The sequence below is a fragment of the Drosophila mojavensis genome, unplaced genomic scaffold (assembly GCF_018153725.1).
Source record: "Drosophila mojavensis isolate 15081-1352.22 unplaced genomic scaffold, ASM1815372v1 contig_80, whole genome shotgun sequence".
Lineage (NCBI taxonomy): Eukaryota > Metazoa > Arthropoda > Insecta > Diptera > Drosophilidae > Drosophila > Drosophila mojavensis.
Window position 1 is genome coordinate 3,311,586 of NW_025318906.1, and position 18,205 is coordinate 3,329,790.

General features: G+C 48.6%; 1 protein-coding gene across 1 annotated transcript; it reads right to left on the reverse strand.

The window, feature by feature from the left end:
* Positions 1-750: 750 nt before the first annotated feature.
* LOC6578565 (midasin) lies at positions 751-18,126 on the reverse strand. Its single transcript, XM_044010847.1, has 13 exons — positions 17,911-18,126; positions 17,628-17,845; positions 16,597-17,575; positions 16,371-16,534; positions 11,110-16,312; positions 10,889-11,048; positions 8,998-10,829; positions 2,721-8,945; positions 2,536-2,662; positions 2,005-2,470; positions 1,838-1,943; positions 1,092-1,775; positions 751-1,028 (listed from the first exon to the last, which is right to left on the reverse strand). The coding sequence occupies exons 1-13, from the start codon at positions 18,025-18,027 to the stop codon at positions 852-854; spliced, it is 16,458 nt and encodes a 5,485-aa protein (XP_043866782.1). The 5' UTR covers positions 18,028-18,126; the 3' UTR covers positions 751-851.
* Between the last annotated feature and the right edge of the window lie 79 nt (positions 18,127-18,205).

An 18,205-nucleotide genomic window follows, 5' to 3' on the forward strand; every position in this document is an offset into this window, starting at 1 on the left:
GCAACATTTTTAAATCTCCTCTCAAAAAATAAACGCGTTTTTTTTGTTTATAAATTTGTATGCATTCATTTATTAAATTTTTGATATACATATATATGCAAAAATTATTTGTATCTCAGGACCTACTATAAGATAATATTAGTCTACGCGATATATTCCTATCCTTATGGCAAGTCTTTTTTTTATCAAGAGCTGCATGCGTGAACTATTTTCCTATAAGGACGATTATTTATTTATTGAATAAAACATTTTAAAAATGTATAAAAAGGAGTTTTATTTATCATCGGAAAGGACTCGCAAAAACTATTAATTTCATAGCATATTTTTGGGCCCTTATTTAAAGCAGCGAAAAAAAATCCTTAAATTTGTAAATCACAGTCAAGACAGCATACTTTTGGGGCTGGAAAGAAAATATCTAGCACAACGAGAGCCACCAATTTTCGATTGAAATGCCATTGAAATACCAGGCGAACATAAATGACTAGCAGGTAGTAAATAGTTACTTAACAGAATGATTTTTGTTAACATTTACCGTGCTGTTAGTTAACAGACTCCTGTTCTTTAACATTGAGTTGACACGATCGTGTTAACTAACCGATTTTTTTTTAAAATAATAACGGTTTTTAGCATTATACTAACATAATACTGTTCATTAACAGTCAATATCAATCAAATATGCTATGAAAAGGTCATTTTCATTTTGTCAATTCAATCTGATTTATTTCTTTCTAAGAATTTATAGAAAATACAAAAACTTAATATTTATTATATTATAAAGTATCCAATTATTAAAAAAAAGGAATAAGTAATTATATATCGTTTCTATCTACTATATACAAAGTAATGACCGTCTATTCACTATTGACTAATTCGAACCATTGTCTCATAGCTTCACTGAGTACTAGAGGCAATTGATTAAGGTCCCGGACAATAACATAATATGGAAAGGGAAAACTATCCAAATATGAATTGATTTTCACCGAGCCATCGGCATTGACCTCAACGTGTTGAATGTCCAGTATTGAATTCTGTAAAAATAAAGAATTTGAATTAAATCTCTTGGCGGATTTTATACATATTCAACTGCTTACCTTATTGTCAGGGTTATCGATAATGATGTATACGAGGAATATGCGCTGCAGCCTAGCTAGTTTGATGGCATTCTTTACTTTCTGATTGCCCTCACTGAAAATATTTCGCCCATCGCTCAACACCAGCAGCAGATTCTCGAAGAGACCATTATCGCCTCCCAAGCCGCTCTCTTCCATATTTACAGTGCGTATAAAGTCGAGCAAACCCGCAATTTTCGTTTTATCCTGATCGAAGTTGAGAGCACTAACCAAACGCGGTCCATCAAACTGTTCCGTGTGGTTCAGGATAATTTTTGGCGCTTCGCCAAAGGATACAATGCTCAGGCGACCGCTTTCGAGCAGCGTCAAAGCCTGCGACACCAACGAGATAGCCTCCAGGGTCAATATTTTGGAATTGTTATGATGCATCGACTTGGAATCGTCAATGGCTATAGTTATCTTGTAATCGCGCTGGGCGGGTTTTGTGCGGCGCAACCAGATTTTGTCTTTACGGAATTGCGAGGCTATATATGGTATAATCTTTTTCATGTTGATGCGTCGACCCGTGCGATAGTCACCCTTGAGACGGGTGCACTTTGTCGGCTCCAAGATGAGACGCAACTGTTCGCACAGCTCGCGAGCATTTTGCGTCATGCGATTGGAGATGCTCGACCAGCTCTCATAATCCTCATGCTGTGGCAGATTCTGTGTGTCAAAAAGAAAGCTGGTTAGACAATTGATCATATGAGACTATGTATATTACTTACGGGATTCGTGCTAGTTAGCTGTTGTTGATACATTTGCCTGAGCTCAATTTGCTCTGCTGTACTTAGCTCCTGGGCCTGCAAGCTCTTCTCGAGCAATAGCTCCGTGCTGTAAATAAATTATATATTATTAATATATGAATTTCAAAGAGTATTCTTAATGGCATTACTTGCTATGCGCAGTGGTCTCAGTGCTGCGCGGCACAGTCATTGTGGCTACGACTTCGCCCTCTATTTCCATCTGCTGTGGCTCTTCCACTCGTTCCTTTGCCTGCTCCGTCTTAGAAGGCTTGTCTGATTTCTGATCGGTTTTTTCGGAGCTCAGCTGCTCCAGTTGTGTGTCATCCTGCTCTTGCTCTGCTGGCACATCCTCATCTGCCATCAGCTCATCTGCGTTTTCGGCATCTGCTTCGTCTTTGAGCTCTTCATCTTCTTGATGCTTGATTTGTTTCGATTGCTCCTCTGTGGCATTATCCAAAGTAGTTTTATCGCTGTTCTTTGGCTCCTTGACATGCTGATACTCCTCCGCTTCAACATTTTCATCCATTTGTTCTTGCTTTTCGCTTTCATTCTGTTTGGACTCCTTCATTTGGTCAATAGTTTTCAGCTGCTTCAATTTGTTTTGCTCAGCTTCACCTGGGGAAAGGAATATGTAAGTTAGCTGCTTTTTAAACTGGGAGAGTAATTTATGATTAGCTTACCTAGAGATCGTTCCTCATTCGTACGTCCTTGCTTGCGCTTCTCCTGGGTTTGCTTCTCATTCTTGCGCTCTTCCTGGGAAACGGTTTCCTTTGTCTCAGCTATGCCCTGATGACCACCATCATTCGTCTGCAAGAAAAATAATTTATTTTGGGAATAAAGTTTATTATAATATTTTAGCGCTTACATCATTTTCAGCTTGACCCACGCCATCCTTCTCTTCACCCGTCTCCTGCTCGTCCATTTTCTGATCCTGCTTGATATCATCTTCTTGCTGCTGTTGTTGCACCTGATCGGCTGAGCTATTCTGCTCCGTATCTGGCACGGATTGCACGTTGTCTTCCTTGCTTGATTTATCCTTGGATTGCGAGTGCTCCTCTGGTTTCTCTTCATGAGCCTCTGGCTCTGCGGGTTTCTCCTCTGGCTGTTCCTCTTCTCTATCCAATTCTCCACGTGTTTGTGTCTCTGGTTCGGTGTTCTCTTGCTCTTCTTCAGCATTTGGATCCTCTTCTGGCTCGTCTTTGCCTTTTTGTGTTTGCTCTTTTTCCGTACCATTCTCCTCTGCTTCTGAATCTGATTCATCCGACATGTCCTCATCTTCTTTTTTCTCCTCCTCGGTTTCATTCTCTTCAGCTTCATCGGCTGGCTGCATGTTTTCCTTCATGGTGTCTATATCAAATGGATTCTCATCATTTGGCTCATCGGCCTCGTTGTCATGGCCTTCGTCCACGTTGTTCATATCACCCAAATCCATTTCCTCTGGCTCTGGTGGCTCTTCCAGTTCATTGTGCATGGCATTGGTTTGCTCTTCATCGAGCTCTTGGTCCTTCATATCTTCGATATCCTTGGCCTGCTCCTTGCGCTTATCCTCGCCACTGGGCTCGTTTGTTGCATCCAGACCCTCGTTTTCGTGCTCATCTTTGCCATCCTCCTTGGCTGCGTCGTTCTTAGCGTCCAGATCATTGTGCTCATCCTTCTCATCTTTGCTGCCTTTGCCGTGATCCTCTTCATTCAAATCCGGTTCCTCTTCCTCGGGTTGTTTTTCCTCGTCATCGCCCCATATCTGGTCGTCCAGCTTTTCGGCGCCCTCTTCCGTTTCGCCCATCTCCTTGTTTAATTCCTCCTCATCCTCGGATTCGCCACTGTCATCCTCCTCGTTCTCTGGCTTTTCCACGTCCTGCATTTTGGCATCGAAATCATCGCTCATTTCGATGCCCTTCTCTTCCTTGTTGTCGGGCTCCTCCTTATCGCCCTCGTCCTTGCGATCCTCTGGCCGCTTGGCATCATCTAGCTGATCCTCAGATTCAATTTTATCCGAAGCATCATTCTCACCTGTACCATCCTCCAGACCAAAGCCCTCGCCGTTCTTCGAGTCCTGTTTGGACTGGCCCTCCTCGTCCTGCATGAGGTCTGGCGGCACACAGAAACCTTTGCTGCCAATCTCCACGAAGGCGGTAAGCATTATGGACAGCATCTTGGCCGAGAGTCGGTGGGTGCCCAGCTGCTGCAGTAGAATGTAATCTGCCAGCAATTGATATTGCTGAAGTATGGGCAGCAGGGACACAGCTCGTCGCAAGCACACCAGCTTCTCCTGGCTGGGATTAGCGTGCTTCAGCACCAGCAACACAGTCGAGAGCTTGGACAGAGTGCGAGGCAGACCTAACAGCTCCCAATTGGTCATCAGTTGGCCTGTCAAGTGCTGCTTTAGATGCTGCTCCTTGAGCGCCTCTTGCTGCTCGCCCTCCTCCTGCTTTGGTTGCTGGCCGTGCTCCTTGTAGATCTTCTGGAGTGCCAGCAACACGCCATGTGCAATGTTAGCTAGCTCCGCGTCTACATTGTTTAGGTCAACAGGCTCTGCTTTGGCCTCGCATACAGCTGAGCTGCTCTCCAGCTGCTTGAGCAGTGCCTGCAGCGGCTGTGCCAGCGGCAAATGCTCCTCGTGTCCCGCATCCAGCTGCTCCACCGCCTGTTTAATATTATCCACAATCTTCTGGTAGCTACGCTGATAGCTAAGTAGCTTTTGGCTATCCAAAAACTCCGTGTGAGCATGTTCCAGCTCCTGCAACAGCACCTGGCTGCCACGCAGAGCTGAGCCGCACAGCTCCAACAACTCGGACTGAGGCAGTGGCTTGCTGTGGAGCAGCACGCTATGCTCGCTGAGCGGCTGCAGTGGCGCACACTGGAGGAGCAGCTGCCACTGCTGGAGTACGTATTGTATTTGACAGAGCTTATGCTTCAGCTGCACACACTCATCCGCCTTGGGGCTGAAACGCAGCTGCTCAATGTCCACCTCAACGGGCAGCACAATCTCCGCCAGCTGCTGCAATTGCTGCAATGCGTTTCGCAGCTGGTGTAGCTGATTGGTGGAACTCGACAGCTGCTCGCGCTGCTGCTGCACGTGCAGGAAGAGATCCACTGCAAAGCCTTTGATGCGTTCAATATTGGGCGGGCCCAGCTCCGACAGAGGCGTCAACATAATATTCTGCAGCAGCTTCAGCTTGAATACGCTCTTCATGTAGTACAGATCCAGATGCTGATTGAGCTGTCGCCAGCTGCCGTGCAGCTGAGGCAACATGGCCTTAATGCTGAACGGCGGCAACTGGAAGTTCTCGAACTCCCCGCGCAGCGTGAGCTCCATTAGTCCGCTTCTGTAGCTCAAGCCCATTCGGGCGAGCAGCTTGAAGAGATCGATCAGAGCTTTGCGTTTCTGCTGCAGTATTTGCTTGGCTTGCAGCTTCTGCTGTGGTCGCTCCTTGCTGCGGTCCACATTGAGATTGCGCAGATGCTCGCAACGTTCCAGCTGCTGATCCACCACTTCATCTAGTTCTTCCAGCAGTGCGCCATAGCTGGCCTGGCTCAGCGTCCGTGTGACTATGTTGCGTGCAGTGGTAAAATGTTTACCCAGCTGTTGAAGCAGGGGCAGGGCATCAGCTGCCAGCTCCTTTACTTGATACTTCTGGCGAAGCTGCACTGGCGCTACAAAGTGCTGAACATCCACTAAATAGGGCGTGGTCTTGCTCCTCACTTTGCTCTTATCCATGCTGTAGTCCTTGACGGTCGCATCCTTGGGCTGGAACACCTCGCTGATCTTCTGCTCGAGCAGCAGGCGATATTCCTTAAGGAACTTGTTCAGATTGCGATGCACATTGGCCACATTGTTGCGCATGCTGAAGTAGCTCAGATCCTTGTTGTAGCTCTGTATCTTGACAAACTCCCTGAGCTTCTTTTCGATGGGGGCACGTCGTGCCTTCACCGTCTCAGCCACCTCCAGCCTAAACTGGTCAAAGTACAGCTGCAAATTGTGCAGAGCAGCAATGAGCGGCTGCAGATTCTGCCGCTTGCCCACACGCTCCAAATTATGCAAGTACATCTCGAAGCCGTGGAGGAGCTGTAATCGCACATGGAAGTCTCCGTAGCAAGCGGCCTCCACGAACTGGCGCAGCGTTCGTATGAGCTCTGGCAGCTCCACTTCCGTCTGCAGCAGATTGTAGATGAAGAACCAATAGCGATAGCCCTGCAGCTCCACCTGCTGTCCCGTCTGATTGAGGCAATTGCGCCAATGCTGCAGCTCGAGCTTGGTCCAGCGCTGCACAAACTCCGCCACCTCGATCTCTTCGGGGACCAGATTGTTGTTCTTATGGGCCACCTCGTTCCACAGCGCCAGCTTCTGGCGCAGCAGCTGGAAGCCAGTATTGAAGCGCACCACAGACGCATTGGCGGGCAGCTTTCGGATGCGCGCGATGACCAGCTTAATGTCCGCCAGGCCCGCATGCTCCGGATAGAGCTCCAGCTGTGCCAGCACCCGCTGCTCTATGCGCTCCATGACACTGAGGCAGCCATTCACCTCAGATATGTTGGAGTCCTTGTAGTAGTCATAGGCAGCAGGCGACGAGTGTGGCTCCTCCAGTTCCAGGTCCTTTAAGTGCCTCTGCTGCAGCGCCAGCGCAAACGAGAGTGCATTATATACGCTGCCATCGAGCGTGGCGCCCAGCGCAGTCTTATAGTGTCCGTGCAGCTGCACAAAGACCTGGAGGCGCGCCTGGTAAGGCTCTATGAGTTGCAGCTGCTTCTGCTCCCGTTGCTGCTGCTCCTGATCCTGGTACTTGACAGTTGTGTGTCGACTCATTACATCGATGAAATTGCGTGCGAGGAATACGTAATCCTGTTCGTTGACTATTTGCGCAAGCTTCGCCTTCGTGCTAGCCTTTTTATCCAACTTCAGCACCTGCTCGAGCGTTGGCTGATCCACAAAGTCGGCATAGTCTTCGTCCAGGTTGGTGGGGAAATTTTGTTCAATCTCCTGCAGCTCTACAAGCTCCTCATCCTCTATGCCACCCAAGGTTTTAGTCTTATATAGACTCTCCTCCTCGGCACGTTGATCCTTGCGACGCTGCTCCTCCTGCTGCCAGGTGCGATTGCAAATGCTTAAGGCATCGTCGTAGGCAGTGAAAATCGTCTCATCAATGCTCGCAGCAATGGAGACGAAGTTGCGCAGCTCGCACAGCTTGGCCTTGAGCAGGCGGAAGTATTCGTGCTCACTGTGTGGCAGCTTGGCAAGGAGTCCGTAGACATGACTGTTCCTGATGGCCAACGGTCGTTGCGCTGGGAACTCCACCATCTGCGCGATCGTCTGCTCCAGCTTGAGAGCCTCTGGAGCACTGCCCGCCAAGAGCACTCGAGTGAAGAGCTGCTTCAGCTGCTCCAGCCCAAAGCGCAGCTGATTCACAGCACATTTGATGGGCTGCACAAAGTCCTGATAGTAGGCATCATAGCGCAGCAGCGTGTGATGCACAAAGCGCTGCGCATTAGCAAGCCAAAGATCCAGTTTGCTCAACAGCTCAGCGCCACGACGCAGTTGCATATCATTAGCCGCCTGGGGACCCACAAAGTGCGACCAATTCTCCTTGATGGCAAATACCAACTTATGCAGGGCAACACTATCGCAATTGGATTTCAGGAAGTGCACTAAGTCCTGCACCAAGCTGGCATACAGACATTGCTCCGGTCGCAGGGCCAACTTCTGGTTGAGCTGTTGCTGTTGCTGCTGAAGCTGTTGCAGTCGCTGCTGCAGCTGCTCGTAGATCTGTTGGCCAAAGTGCTTGTACCTCATGATGATCTTCATGAAGTCGTAGCCAGCGCTCAGATGCTGCAGGCAATCGATGTCCTCGGCAACGTACAGATTCTTCAGGCGATTCTTCTCCACGGGATCGATGAGCGGTGCATGCGTAAGCACGCATAGCTCCAGAGCGCCTATGAGCGTGTTACCCAGCGCTGCATGGAATGAGTTGTTTAATGCTAGTTTCTCATCCTTTGATTCCAGCTCCTGCAGCACATGCTTCAATTCCTGTACGCAGCTTTCAAAGCCCGACTCCAGTTGCTGCTGATGCTGCACATATGCCAATTCCTTAAGCAGCTGTTTGCCACCCTCTGCCACCAACTCTAGATTGTTGAGCTCTGGGCTGTGCCGGCCTCCCAGGAGCTGTCCATTCTGCCAGAGCAGCTGTCGCGTTTGTTGCAATGTCTGCCGCCAGGGCTGCAGCTCGCTGAGCGGCACGGCGAGCATTTGTCCATTCGACTGGCAAAGCAGCGCCAAGAGGGCATTCGTCAGTGGTGCTCCTTGATAGCTGTAGCGGCACATCAGCTCCGGTTCGCTGGGCAACTGGGCGCAATCGAAGCGCGTGGCCAAATTCTCCAGTTGATAGCATTGCAGTGCTTGTCGATATGCACGCCGATAGCTGCGCAGCGCCTTGTAGAAACTGCTGCCAGCCAATTGCTGCTGCAGTAGTTCCTTAAACTGCTCTGGACTCTGTTGCTCCTCCAGCACAAGTTTTAGCTCCTGCCAGGCAATCATTGCATTGGCATGTGTCTCACTGCTCAATGTATTCAAGCACTGCCAGAGGTGTCCATTCAGCGTAAGCAGCTGCTCGCTGTACAGCTGATTCACTTCCTCATCACAATCCGTATGCAGTGAACGGCTCAGCGCACGTTCCATAAAGTAATCTCGCAAGGCTGGCAGAAGCAGTTGATAAGACTTTAATTCGCTCGTTTTCAGGTCAACTACATGCTCATCACTCGCCTCATCCTGGCTAGCACTGACTTGTTGCCTAATTTCTGCTATATCTATGTCCAGTTTGAGTTGATCTTCTGTTAATGCCTGCAGTTGTTGCTCTTTGAGCTGCACTTGCAGTTTGAGCAGCGCCTCCTGCAGCTTTCCCTTGCAGTTGTCTGTCAGCTCGAACTGCTTCAGCTGACAGCTAGGCATGTTTCTTCTCATAAAAGCACGCCATTTGTGTGCCTCATCTGAGTGGAGAGCCAGCCACTTGTGCAGCCACAGTTTGCTATCCATATTGCCATACTGTGGCACCACATTCAACAGCTGCTGCAGCTGCGCCAGTTGCTCGTGCAGTGTGATCTGTAAGAAAACATTGATACATATATTTATATAAAATATTGAACACACTCACCTGTTGTTCCAGATAGTAAGGCTGAAATTGTGTAAATTGCTTGGCATAAATCTTGCAGATCACATTCATTGGCCGCTTGGTCTGCTCCACATAGAAGTACATCTGATGCAGACTCTCGCGCAGCTCTTCATACTCGTCAAACAGCTCGGGCCAGGCCTCAACTAAAGCGACTATCAGATGCTTCTGCAGCCAATTGAAGTGCAGCACAAGTTTGTGCATTAGCGGCGCATGCAGCTCGTTATTATGCAGCAGCTTCTGCTGAGCTGTGGTCAGCAAGCGATTAAACCATTTCAGCTTAGTCAAGAATTGAGCATATTGAGGCAACTCAAAGCGAGCAAAGCTCAAGTGCTGCTGCAGCACCAGCTGCAGATTGTTGAGGAAGACGGCGAGTTGGCTTAGAAAATCGTTGCTAAACTTATCAGTGATCTTCTTCTCCATCAAGGCTTGCGAATATTGCAGCGCATCCAAGTGCTGGATCTTGCCCAGAGCTCTCTTCGGTATCTTATCCATCAGCTGCTGGGATAACAGAGCAGCACTGAGTGCCAAGGCGGCGTCTGGGCCAGCACCTTTTGCCTCCCGCTGCGTTGCATAGTCACGCAGGCGTGGAAAGAGTTTCCGATGCCAAGGCAGTTGAGGTAGATTCTTGCGGAAATGCTTGCCCTGCTGCAGCAGGCATTCATATAGGCTTGTCGAGATCTGTTGCAATCCCGCATCAGCCTTCAGACACTGCTGCAGATAAAGATGTCGCAATTCCAGTTCATCAAACGCACTCACTTCATATAGCATGTGTAGGAAGTAACGCCTGAACTGCTGCAGATTCAGCTGACCTAGATCAAGCGCTTCCATGGGCTGAAATAGTGATCTGAGTTGCTCCTTGGGCAGCTGCTCATCTTCAGTGGACGTCTCCAGTAGCACCTTCAAGGCAGCTGCTTGCAGTTTTATAAGCGTCAGTTCATTCAGCTCATCTGTACGCAATATAACATCATTCAGATAATCCACCTGCTGCACCTCACTCTCCTCAAACTTCTCTATGTGAGTTAGCACCACGTCGCGCAGCTTGTTCTGATAGTAGGACAGGCCATAGCCCATTAGATCCGTGCTGGCTGCGTACACATAAACCTCCATGGCAGCCACGTAAATGGCCCGCTTCAGCTGATATCCAATCCTTTTGTAGGCGGCACTCAGGAAGGCGAACTGAGTGAGATGTGAGATGGTGTATGAGTTAAATTCCGTGAGTTGAACTATGCCACGATGTATGCTGAGCATGCAGTCAATAGCGTCTATGTGCCGCACGCCCTGGCCATGGACAATGGCACGCATATCATCTACGCTGTAGGCGTCCTTTGAAACGCTCAATGACAGCTCCACACAACGGTTACGCATGGCACGTGACAGTTCTCCGTTCTTGGGATCGACTGTGAGAAAAGCGCGAAAGTTTGGAGCTTTGTGAACCACCTCGGCGCTAGTGTGTGCGCTAATGCCCTTCTCTGCAATCAGTAGACTGCCATTCGGCTCAAACACGGGATTCAGGCGATCCAGCACGGCAGAAGAGCACAAATTCACATGCTCCAACAAGATGTACTGCCCACACTTCAAGGATGTAACAATGCGCGAATCCACCCATTCAAAGGAGCCGCCCGTATTAAGTGAATCAGCGGATTTGATGTAGGCTTGCAGCAGAGACAATCGCGTCTTGTACTGCGGCAATTGATCGAAGAGTGGATCGCGACATTCTGGTGGCGTTTCGGATAACTTAAGAATGATTCGTTCCAGGGCAGACAAACGACGCTCGAATAGCTGCAGCTCCTCAGCAACGCTGTGTTGGGCAGTTTCTGCAAGAAGTTTCCTTTAGCAACAGACTTGACTAGGATTACAGTTTAGTGTCGCTCACCTGTGCTCAATTTCAAGAGCTGATTGTACTTGCTCCAAGCGGCCCATAACTGCTGCACAAAAGCATATTCCGTCTGCTTCATAAAAGCCGTTTGAGCTGCCACAAAGAGCAAGCCCTGCACAGCCTTGTATATTTCCTCCAAATGACGATTTAGATCGATCTGAAGGGAGAATGAAAAATATATTAATTAGATCAATTAAAGTTACCAGCCAGAATCTCACCTGCTGAAAACTGCCCGTCACAGAATCATCAATGTTATCCGAGTTGCAAACGTTGTTGGACAGCACGCACAGAGCATCAATTAGCTTCGTCTTGCCACTGTCCGTGGCACCGCATAACAGTAGAGGCTTCTCCATATGCACCGTTTCGACAATTTGCTTCAGCAGCTGTCGCTGTGTGCCCAGCAGCAATGGCGCCTGCTCCTGGCGCTGTTGCACTGTGCCACCTCCTAGAGGCAGCTGCGAGCGCTGCAGCACCACATCATTGAGGTATACCTTATCCGCTGTCCAGTAGATGGCCACATCCTCAGCAATGCCATTCAGCTGCTCTGCATTGCAATTGAAGACACTGGCGAAGGCATTGCGTATGTAGAGCTTGTCCTGATCGCAACGCATGCGCTGATAGTAAACCAGTTGCATGCGCTCGTAGAGCGTGAGCAGAAACTGCTCAAAGGTCACCTGGAAGCTGCTTTCTTCAGTCCGCATTAGATAGCCTGTCTCCGGATTGTGCAAGAGGTCACACCAGCGCAATATATCACGCAAATTGAACTCGAAGGGGCCGCCCTTGTAGCCAAACTCCATGGAGGCAACGCCGCGGTCCAGCTGCTCGGAGAAGCGCACCAAGCGTGCAGCCAAATCGAACTCCACTTCAGCAACTTCCTGCTCCTTGTTCAGCTCGAAGAGATTGCCTCTGGGCAGCTGTTCCTGCTGCAGAAGTCCCTCAAAGTATGTCCTGAGTTCATCAAAGTATTTGGCATACTTCCTATTGACCACATGCAGCAGATCCTCCGTAGTCAACTTTCTCAGATAAACCTTGTTGAAACGATTTAGGAACGATTGCGGCAATCCCTTGCGTCCGCCTCCCTGTTTCAGTGGATTCTGGCAGGCGAAAATACGCGTGCTGCTCGTCAGCTGGAAACTCTTGTTCAGTTCCGGTATGTAGACCTCGCCACGATGATCCAGCACTGCATTGAGACCCTCCAGTACAGACTGCGGCGCCAAGTTCAACTCATCCAGCAAGATCCATGTATTGGGCGCTTTCAAAGCAGCCAGCAATGGACCATCGCGCCATATAAAGCTGCCCAATTGATTCTGGGCCTCGACGCGCTCCAGCAGATTATCCTCAGCTGGCAGATCGGTGCCAAAGAGATCAGCCAGGTCTGTGTGCTCGCACAGATTAATGCGCACTATATCATAGCCGATGGCATGCGCGATGCTCTCCACAATGGAGGTTTTGCCAACTCCAGGTGGGCCTTCCAGCAGCACAGGCTTTTGCAGGGAGAGAGCCGAGAGTAATCGAAATAGGTTTTTCTTGGTTGTGGGCGCATCGAACAGGAAATTCGAGTCGGCGGGCATCAGGCGCTTCGGATTGACAGCTATATAAAAGGGGCGTATGCCAAAGAGCTGCTCGTCCAGCTGCACCTCCTGGCCTCGTTTCTCAGCCAACTGAGCGCGATCAAATTTCTCTGAGAGTATGATCTTTGCTTGCTCTATAGCATATGCGGTGATCTTCGACTTTAGCTCTTCAATTTGTGCCTGCGATTCGTGCGGCAACATCTCCAGGGCATCCAGAAAGATTGTCTCCAGTCCAAAGATTGCCTGCTCCGCGAATGACAAATGCGCATTGCTGACCATGTAGCTCGCCCAGGCGAGTATATCGCGCACCGAGAACTTGAACTTCTCGTTGGAGTCGCGTATATAGAGTACAATTTCCACTAGGTATTCCGCTATTTTATGGGTATCCTTTAGGGAGCTGGCCGTCGAGCCACGCTGCATGCAATTATGGGCAATCTCAATGAGATCTTCTTTGTTGTCCGAGGGCAGACACCAGATTTCCGTGAAGCGATTGCGCAAAGCAGGTGAGAGTTCCTTCTTGCCAAAATCTCCGCCTGGATTCATGGTGGCCAGAAACTGAAAGCCCGCCTTGGCCTGCACCACAAAATCTTCATTGGTTTTGCACTCGCCATCGTCATTGGGAGTGACCAGCTGCTCCTCTACAACTCCTCCCTTTTCAGCCAGCAACACGCTGCGTTCCGGCTCCAATATGCAGTTGAGCCTCTCCAGCACTGAATCCTCTGCCAGCGATATTTCGTCGGCCATGAAATAGGATCCCTCCTGCATGGCATAGATGAGCGGACCGTCGGCCCATTCGAACAGCTTTTGAGAACTATTATCTTGACTACGGCAAGGTCGCAGGCCACCCAGAAAGTCCGCACCCTCCGTGTGCATATGGCAATTGAGGATGCGCAGACGCTTTTGAGCAATGCTCGCCAGGAGTTGGCAGACCGTTGTCTTGCCACAGCCCGTGGGACCCACTAGAAGCACCGGCTCATCAAACTGCAGTGCCTTGGCCGTCAGCACTGCCATGCGTGTCATATTCCGTGTCCAGACGATGTCGCCTCGCTGTTTAAAGTTCTTAATGGCCTCCAAGATTTTTCGACTAACGGCGGAACTCTCTCGCTGTGTATTAATGTCGAAGAGCAGCTCCAAGTCGATGCGTTTCTTAAAATTAGCATACAAAGTCTGCTCAATTAGCTGCAGCTCCTCGCTGGTGCGCACCTTGGCGGATAAGACCAGGTAGCCCTCCTCTATCAGATGTTGATTCCAATCATATTTCGTATCCTGCTGCAGGGCCTTGTCTGCCAGCGTATAGCGATTTCCCCAGCGGAAGAGATCGCGCAGCGTAAACACCTGCTTGGAGGTATTCTTGCGGTGCTGCTGCAGCTGTGTCATGCACTGGACCATCTTTCGAGCATACGAAGCGGGTATCAGGCAGCGTTGCTCCAATATAATTTCCAGCTCCGAGCGGGGTATGTCCGCAAAGTGCAGTTCAATGAAGCGATTCTTGAAGGCACGGGACAAGGTCTTACGACCACCGTATAGGCCCGGCGGATTCTGTGTGGCAAAGAGCATAAAATTGGGATGCGCCTTGACCAGCGTTTGTGTCTCTGCAATGTACAGCTCACGGTTGTCATCGAGCACCCGATTCAATGCCTCCAAAATGTCCGTTGAGGCCAAGTTCAGTTCATCCAAGATAATCCAATAGCCATGTCGCATGGCTTGCACCAGAACTCCTTCCCGGAAGCTCAGCTTGCCGTTAACATCGGCTGCATAGGTGCCAATGTATTCCTGCAGATCCGTGTGCTCGTGATTGTTGATGCGTAGGCAACGATTGCCACTCCTCCGGGCTACATAGTCTATGAGACTCGTCTTACCCGCGCTGGTGGGTCCTTGCAGCAGAATGGGCAGCTTACCAATGGATATGATACGCGCCAGATCCTGCAGATTCTTCTTGACGCTAGATGTTAATATATAGTGCTCGCAAGACTGTGGCTCCAGACTACCACGCTGTATCCAGTAGCCTTCAAATTGCAGATAATTCTCACCCAGTTGTGGCAGCGATTGATTGAGCACAGCCTTTGGATTCTGCAGCAATGCATTACGTATGAGCAGCAACACCATTTGATGTGACTCCGGATCCAGTTGTGTCAGAAAACTCAGGCAGAAGCTCTCATACAGATTACGCTCAATCGAGCCACACAGATTCCGTGCGCATATGCGCAAGCTACGGCAGAGCGTGCGCAGCGAGTAGACGGGACGATTGCCAAGTCCATCATTGAGCTGCAGCTCGGAAAGGCGTCTCAGCGATTTGTATAGCTGCACAATGTTATGCACCGATTTGCGTTGGATGCCCGTATTGGCCAGATAGTCCCCGACGAGCAGACCCAAATCTGCATCTGTGGTCAGCTCATCGACGAAGAATTCGGTGAAGCGATTGCGTATGCCCACAGGCAAATCCTTTTTACCAATATCCGTATTGGGATTCATGCAGGCAAATATACGAAAGTCCGGATGTCGCTTAACAGGCATAAAATCGCCACGCTCCAGCAGCACAACCGAGCCCTCCGGCTCCAGGATGGTGGACAGGCATTCGAGTGTCTCTGCCGATGCCAAATTGATTTCATCCAACAGCACCCAATCACCATTGCTGATGCTATTGACCAAGGAGCCAGGTATAAAGGCAAACGATATATTTATGCTCTTGTCCAGCTGCAGTTGCAAGCGCTGCAGCTTCTCGTGCAACGTCTGCCAACGTGGCAGGAAAGGATTCGACTTATGCTGCGGCTTACTGAACATGTTGTTCGTGACGCTCAACATAGTTCGTATGATCACACTGTAACGTCCGTTGTTAAAGTGTGTGGCGAAGATGCGCATAAACTGCTGATTTTTATCTGCATTGAAGGTCTCTCCAAACAGATATTCAAACTCGTAGCGCAGCGGGGCGAGCACATAGTTCAGCTCGACGGGTTTGAAGCCACCCACTAGATCCGATACATCCGACTGGTTATTCATATTTATAGCCACGAGCTTATGGTCGGTGCGCTCTGCCAGATACTGCACAGAGGATGTCTTGCCCACACCCGTCTCGCCCACCAGGAGCACGGGCTCTGACTGATTCACACAGACTGCAATGCGTTCCAATATACAACTGGCCAAGCGTGTAAACGAAAATGTTGCACGTTTTGCAGCTGGCTTGAATATTGTCTTCTTGCTTTCCATTGTTAGCTTTTGTCTTTTAGTTCCATTTTGTGTTTCACTTTGCTCCTCTTCCACGTTCATTGTTGGTAATATAGCGCGTCCAATTTTAAAAGTCTGCTTGCCGAATTCCACGTCGGGTTTGTATTCATTAGCAAAATGTTCACATCTCGATCTAATGATGCCCAACTTAGCGCCAACGCTTGTTATAAGAGCTGTCTTCTCTTTGCTCTCCGGCAGATAAGCGCAAAAGACATCGATAGCATTGCGGAAGACAAAGTAAGCGCATTCAGAGCTTGTCACCGAAAACTGAGCATTAGAACGCTGACAGAGCTTGATGAGATCCCGCGTGGATACCAAGCGTCCGGAGTTGGGCATGTTCGAGAGTTGGACATGCTCAAATGGCAACGCCAGATACTTTTCTGTGGTATCTGCCTTATCTGTGGTCTCTTGCTGGCGCAAATTATCAGCAGCTGTATGATCTCCACTGGAGAAGGTCAAGAAGACATCCACAATGCGATTCGCTACCGTTGCCAGTTTAGGATAATTAGTGCTAACCACTTTGCATAGCTCGTTGCGCGAGAGTGGTAAAATATTTATGGTGTATAGATATTTCTCTAGCAGAGATAATAGAGATTTTTGACTGGAATTGTTGGATGATTTGTTGGTGCTGCGATAAAAATAGAAAATTTATATATATTTACGATATTAGCCGTAGCTTCGCTTACCGCACTGTTACAAACAATTGAAACCCTGGCTCAACCTTGACGCAATCTCTAAAACCAGGTACACTCAGGTAATTGCGCTCTAAGAGGCTGCTCAATATCGTATATGTGTCCTGTGTAGCTGCATCTAAATCCTCCAAGAGCAGCCAGTAACCATGCATGACAGCCTGTTTAAAATTTAGATTTATTAATATACAGCTATACATTCAAGTATAGTCTCATTTCTTACCTGTGTCAATACACCCGGCAGCCAAACAAATTCACCTGGCACATCTGTACAACGATATTGGCCCAGCAGCATTTTACTATCCGTCTGATCACCAAGCTGTATGCGTAAGAAACCATTTCGCTGAGCCAGTCCATCGCCATCCTCAAGCACCATTAGTTCTTCTACATCTTCTTCGACTTTTCTCTTTCCAGCCGCACTCTTTGTTGTCTTTTGTTTTCTTTTGGGTATCAGTAGCTCCTCCTCTTCTTGAGCTCGTTTGCTGATTTCAATTTCTTTTGGTTTAGGGCAAATGCGTCCCGTTTTACGTGCGAGATATTCAATTAGGGTGGTCTTACCACAGCCAACTGGACCAGAGAGACAAATGGGCTTTGCCGCAGCTACGCCTAGAGCAATGCTACGTAGATTTACACTTGTTGAATCCACTTTAACGATGCGATCATAGCATCCATCTGAATCAGCATAGAACTTTTGATTTTCCTCATTGTAAATGGGCAGCAGGACGCCTTCCATGTCGATTACGGATTGATTTGCTTTGTTGAGTCTTAGCTTCAGCGTTTGCTCGGGCAGATCGGGCAAATAGCTGGAGCTCATCAATGTGGGCAATTGCTGCTGTTGCTCGAATAAAAGCTGCACCTCATTAGGTATCGCTGAGCGTATGTTTAGCTCATGCAGCTGTGTGCTGGTCATATCGGTTAACAAGGCCAGAATGTGATTCAAGTATAGCTGCGTTAGCTGACATGTCTTTTGTTTTTCTGTATAGCTGGCCAGGAATTGCGACCAATCCCATAGCTCTCTATAGTAGACTACGTCACTTTTCAGTAGCTGATAGCAACATTTGATGAAATCCAAATCGCATGTTAGATCTGTTGCTTCCATAGTGCCATTTGTGTGCGTTCTTTTAGACTTCTTGCTGGGCACCTTAGTGGGCATCTGCACCTCGAAAGGGGCTGCCCGATTGCGAAAGTAGCTCTTGGCGAATCTGTAATATATATGTTAATATATAAATAATACGAATGGTATATGCTACTCACCTCCTGGCAGCCTCTGACAACTGCAACAACTTAGCCAAGGCAATACATTCCAATTTATATTTCTCTGTTCGATCTGATGGATTCGAACGCAGCGACATGGTCAACAGTAACAGCAGGTGCTCCTCGAAACTCAAAGCCAGAGGCACTGTATAACCCGGCGACGTTAACTGTTCGCTAAGATTGTTAAACAGGCGCTCCACATCCTGCTCAGCATACAGCTTGAACATAAAACATAAGAAAACACGTTATAACACATTTTAGATCAAGTAAAATTTTCGCTTACCTGTTTCTTTAGAAACTTCTTTAAATTTAATGCAAACCCATCATTCTGCTGCTTTTCCGCAATAAGCTGCAACAGCATTTGAACGCTGCGTCGCAGCTTGTTGATATTTATTTCCATGTTTCACTACTCGATTGCATTAAAACTAAATTTTAAGCGCACCAATTCGAAGCGAACCGTGCGAATTTTTAAAACACGTGCAGTGCAATCACTGCCCGGTCGAAGTGTGACCGTATTTGTCAAAAAACCCAAATACCACAATTCATCTGCATGCGCAGCGGTTTGTTTACATTTTCGT

Coding starts and splice junctions, on each gene's coding strand:
- LOC6578565 (XM_044010847.1), bottom strand. CDS start 18,027: ATGGAAATAAATATCAACAAGCTGCGACGCAGCGTTCAAATGCTGTTG. Junction 10,830..10,888: donor GCTCTTGAAATTGAGCACAG/GTGAGCGACACT, acceptor AACTTCTTGCAG/AAACTGCCCAACACAGCGTT. Junction 8,946..8,997: donor CTTACTATCTGGAACAACAG/GTGAGTGTGTTC, acceptor GTTTTCTTACAG/ATCACACTGCACGAGCAACT.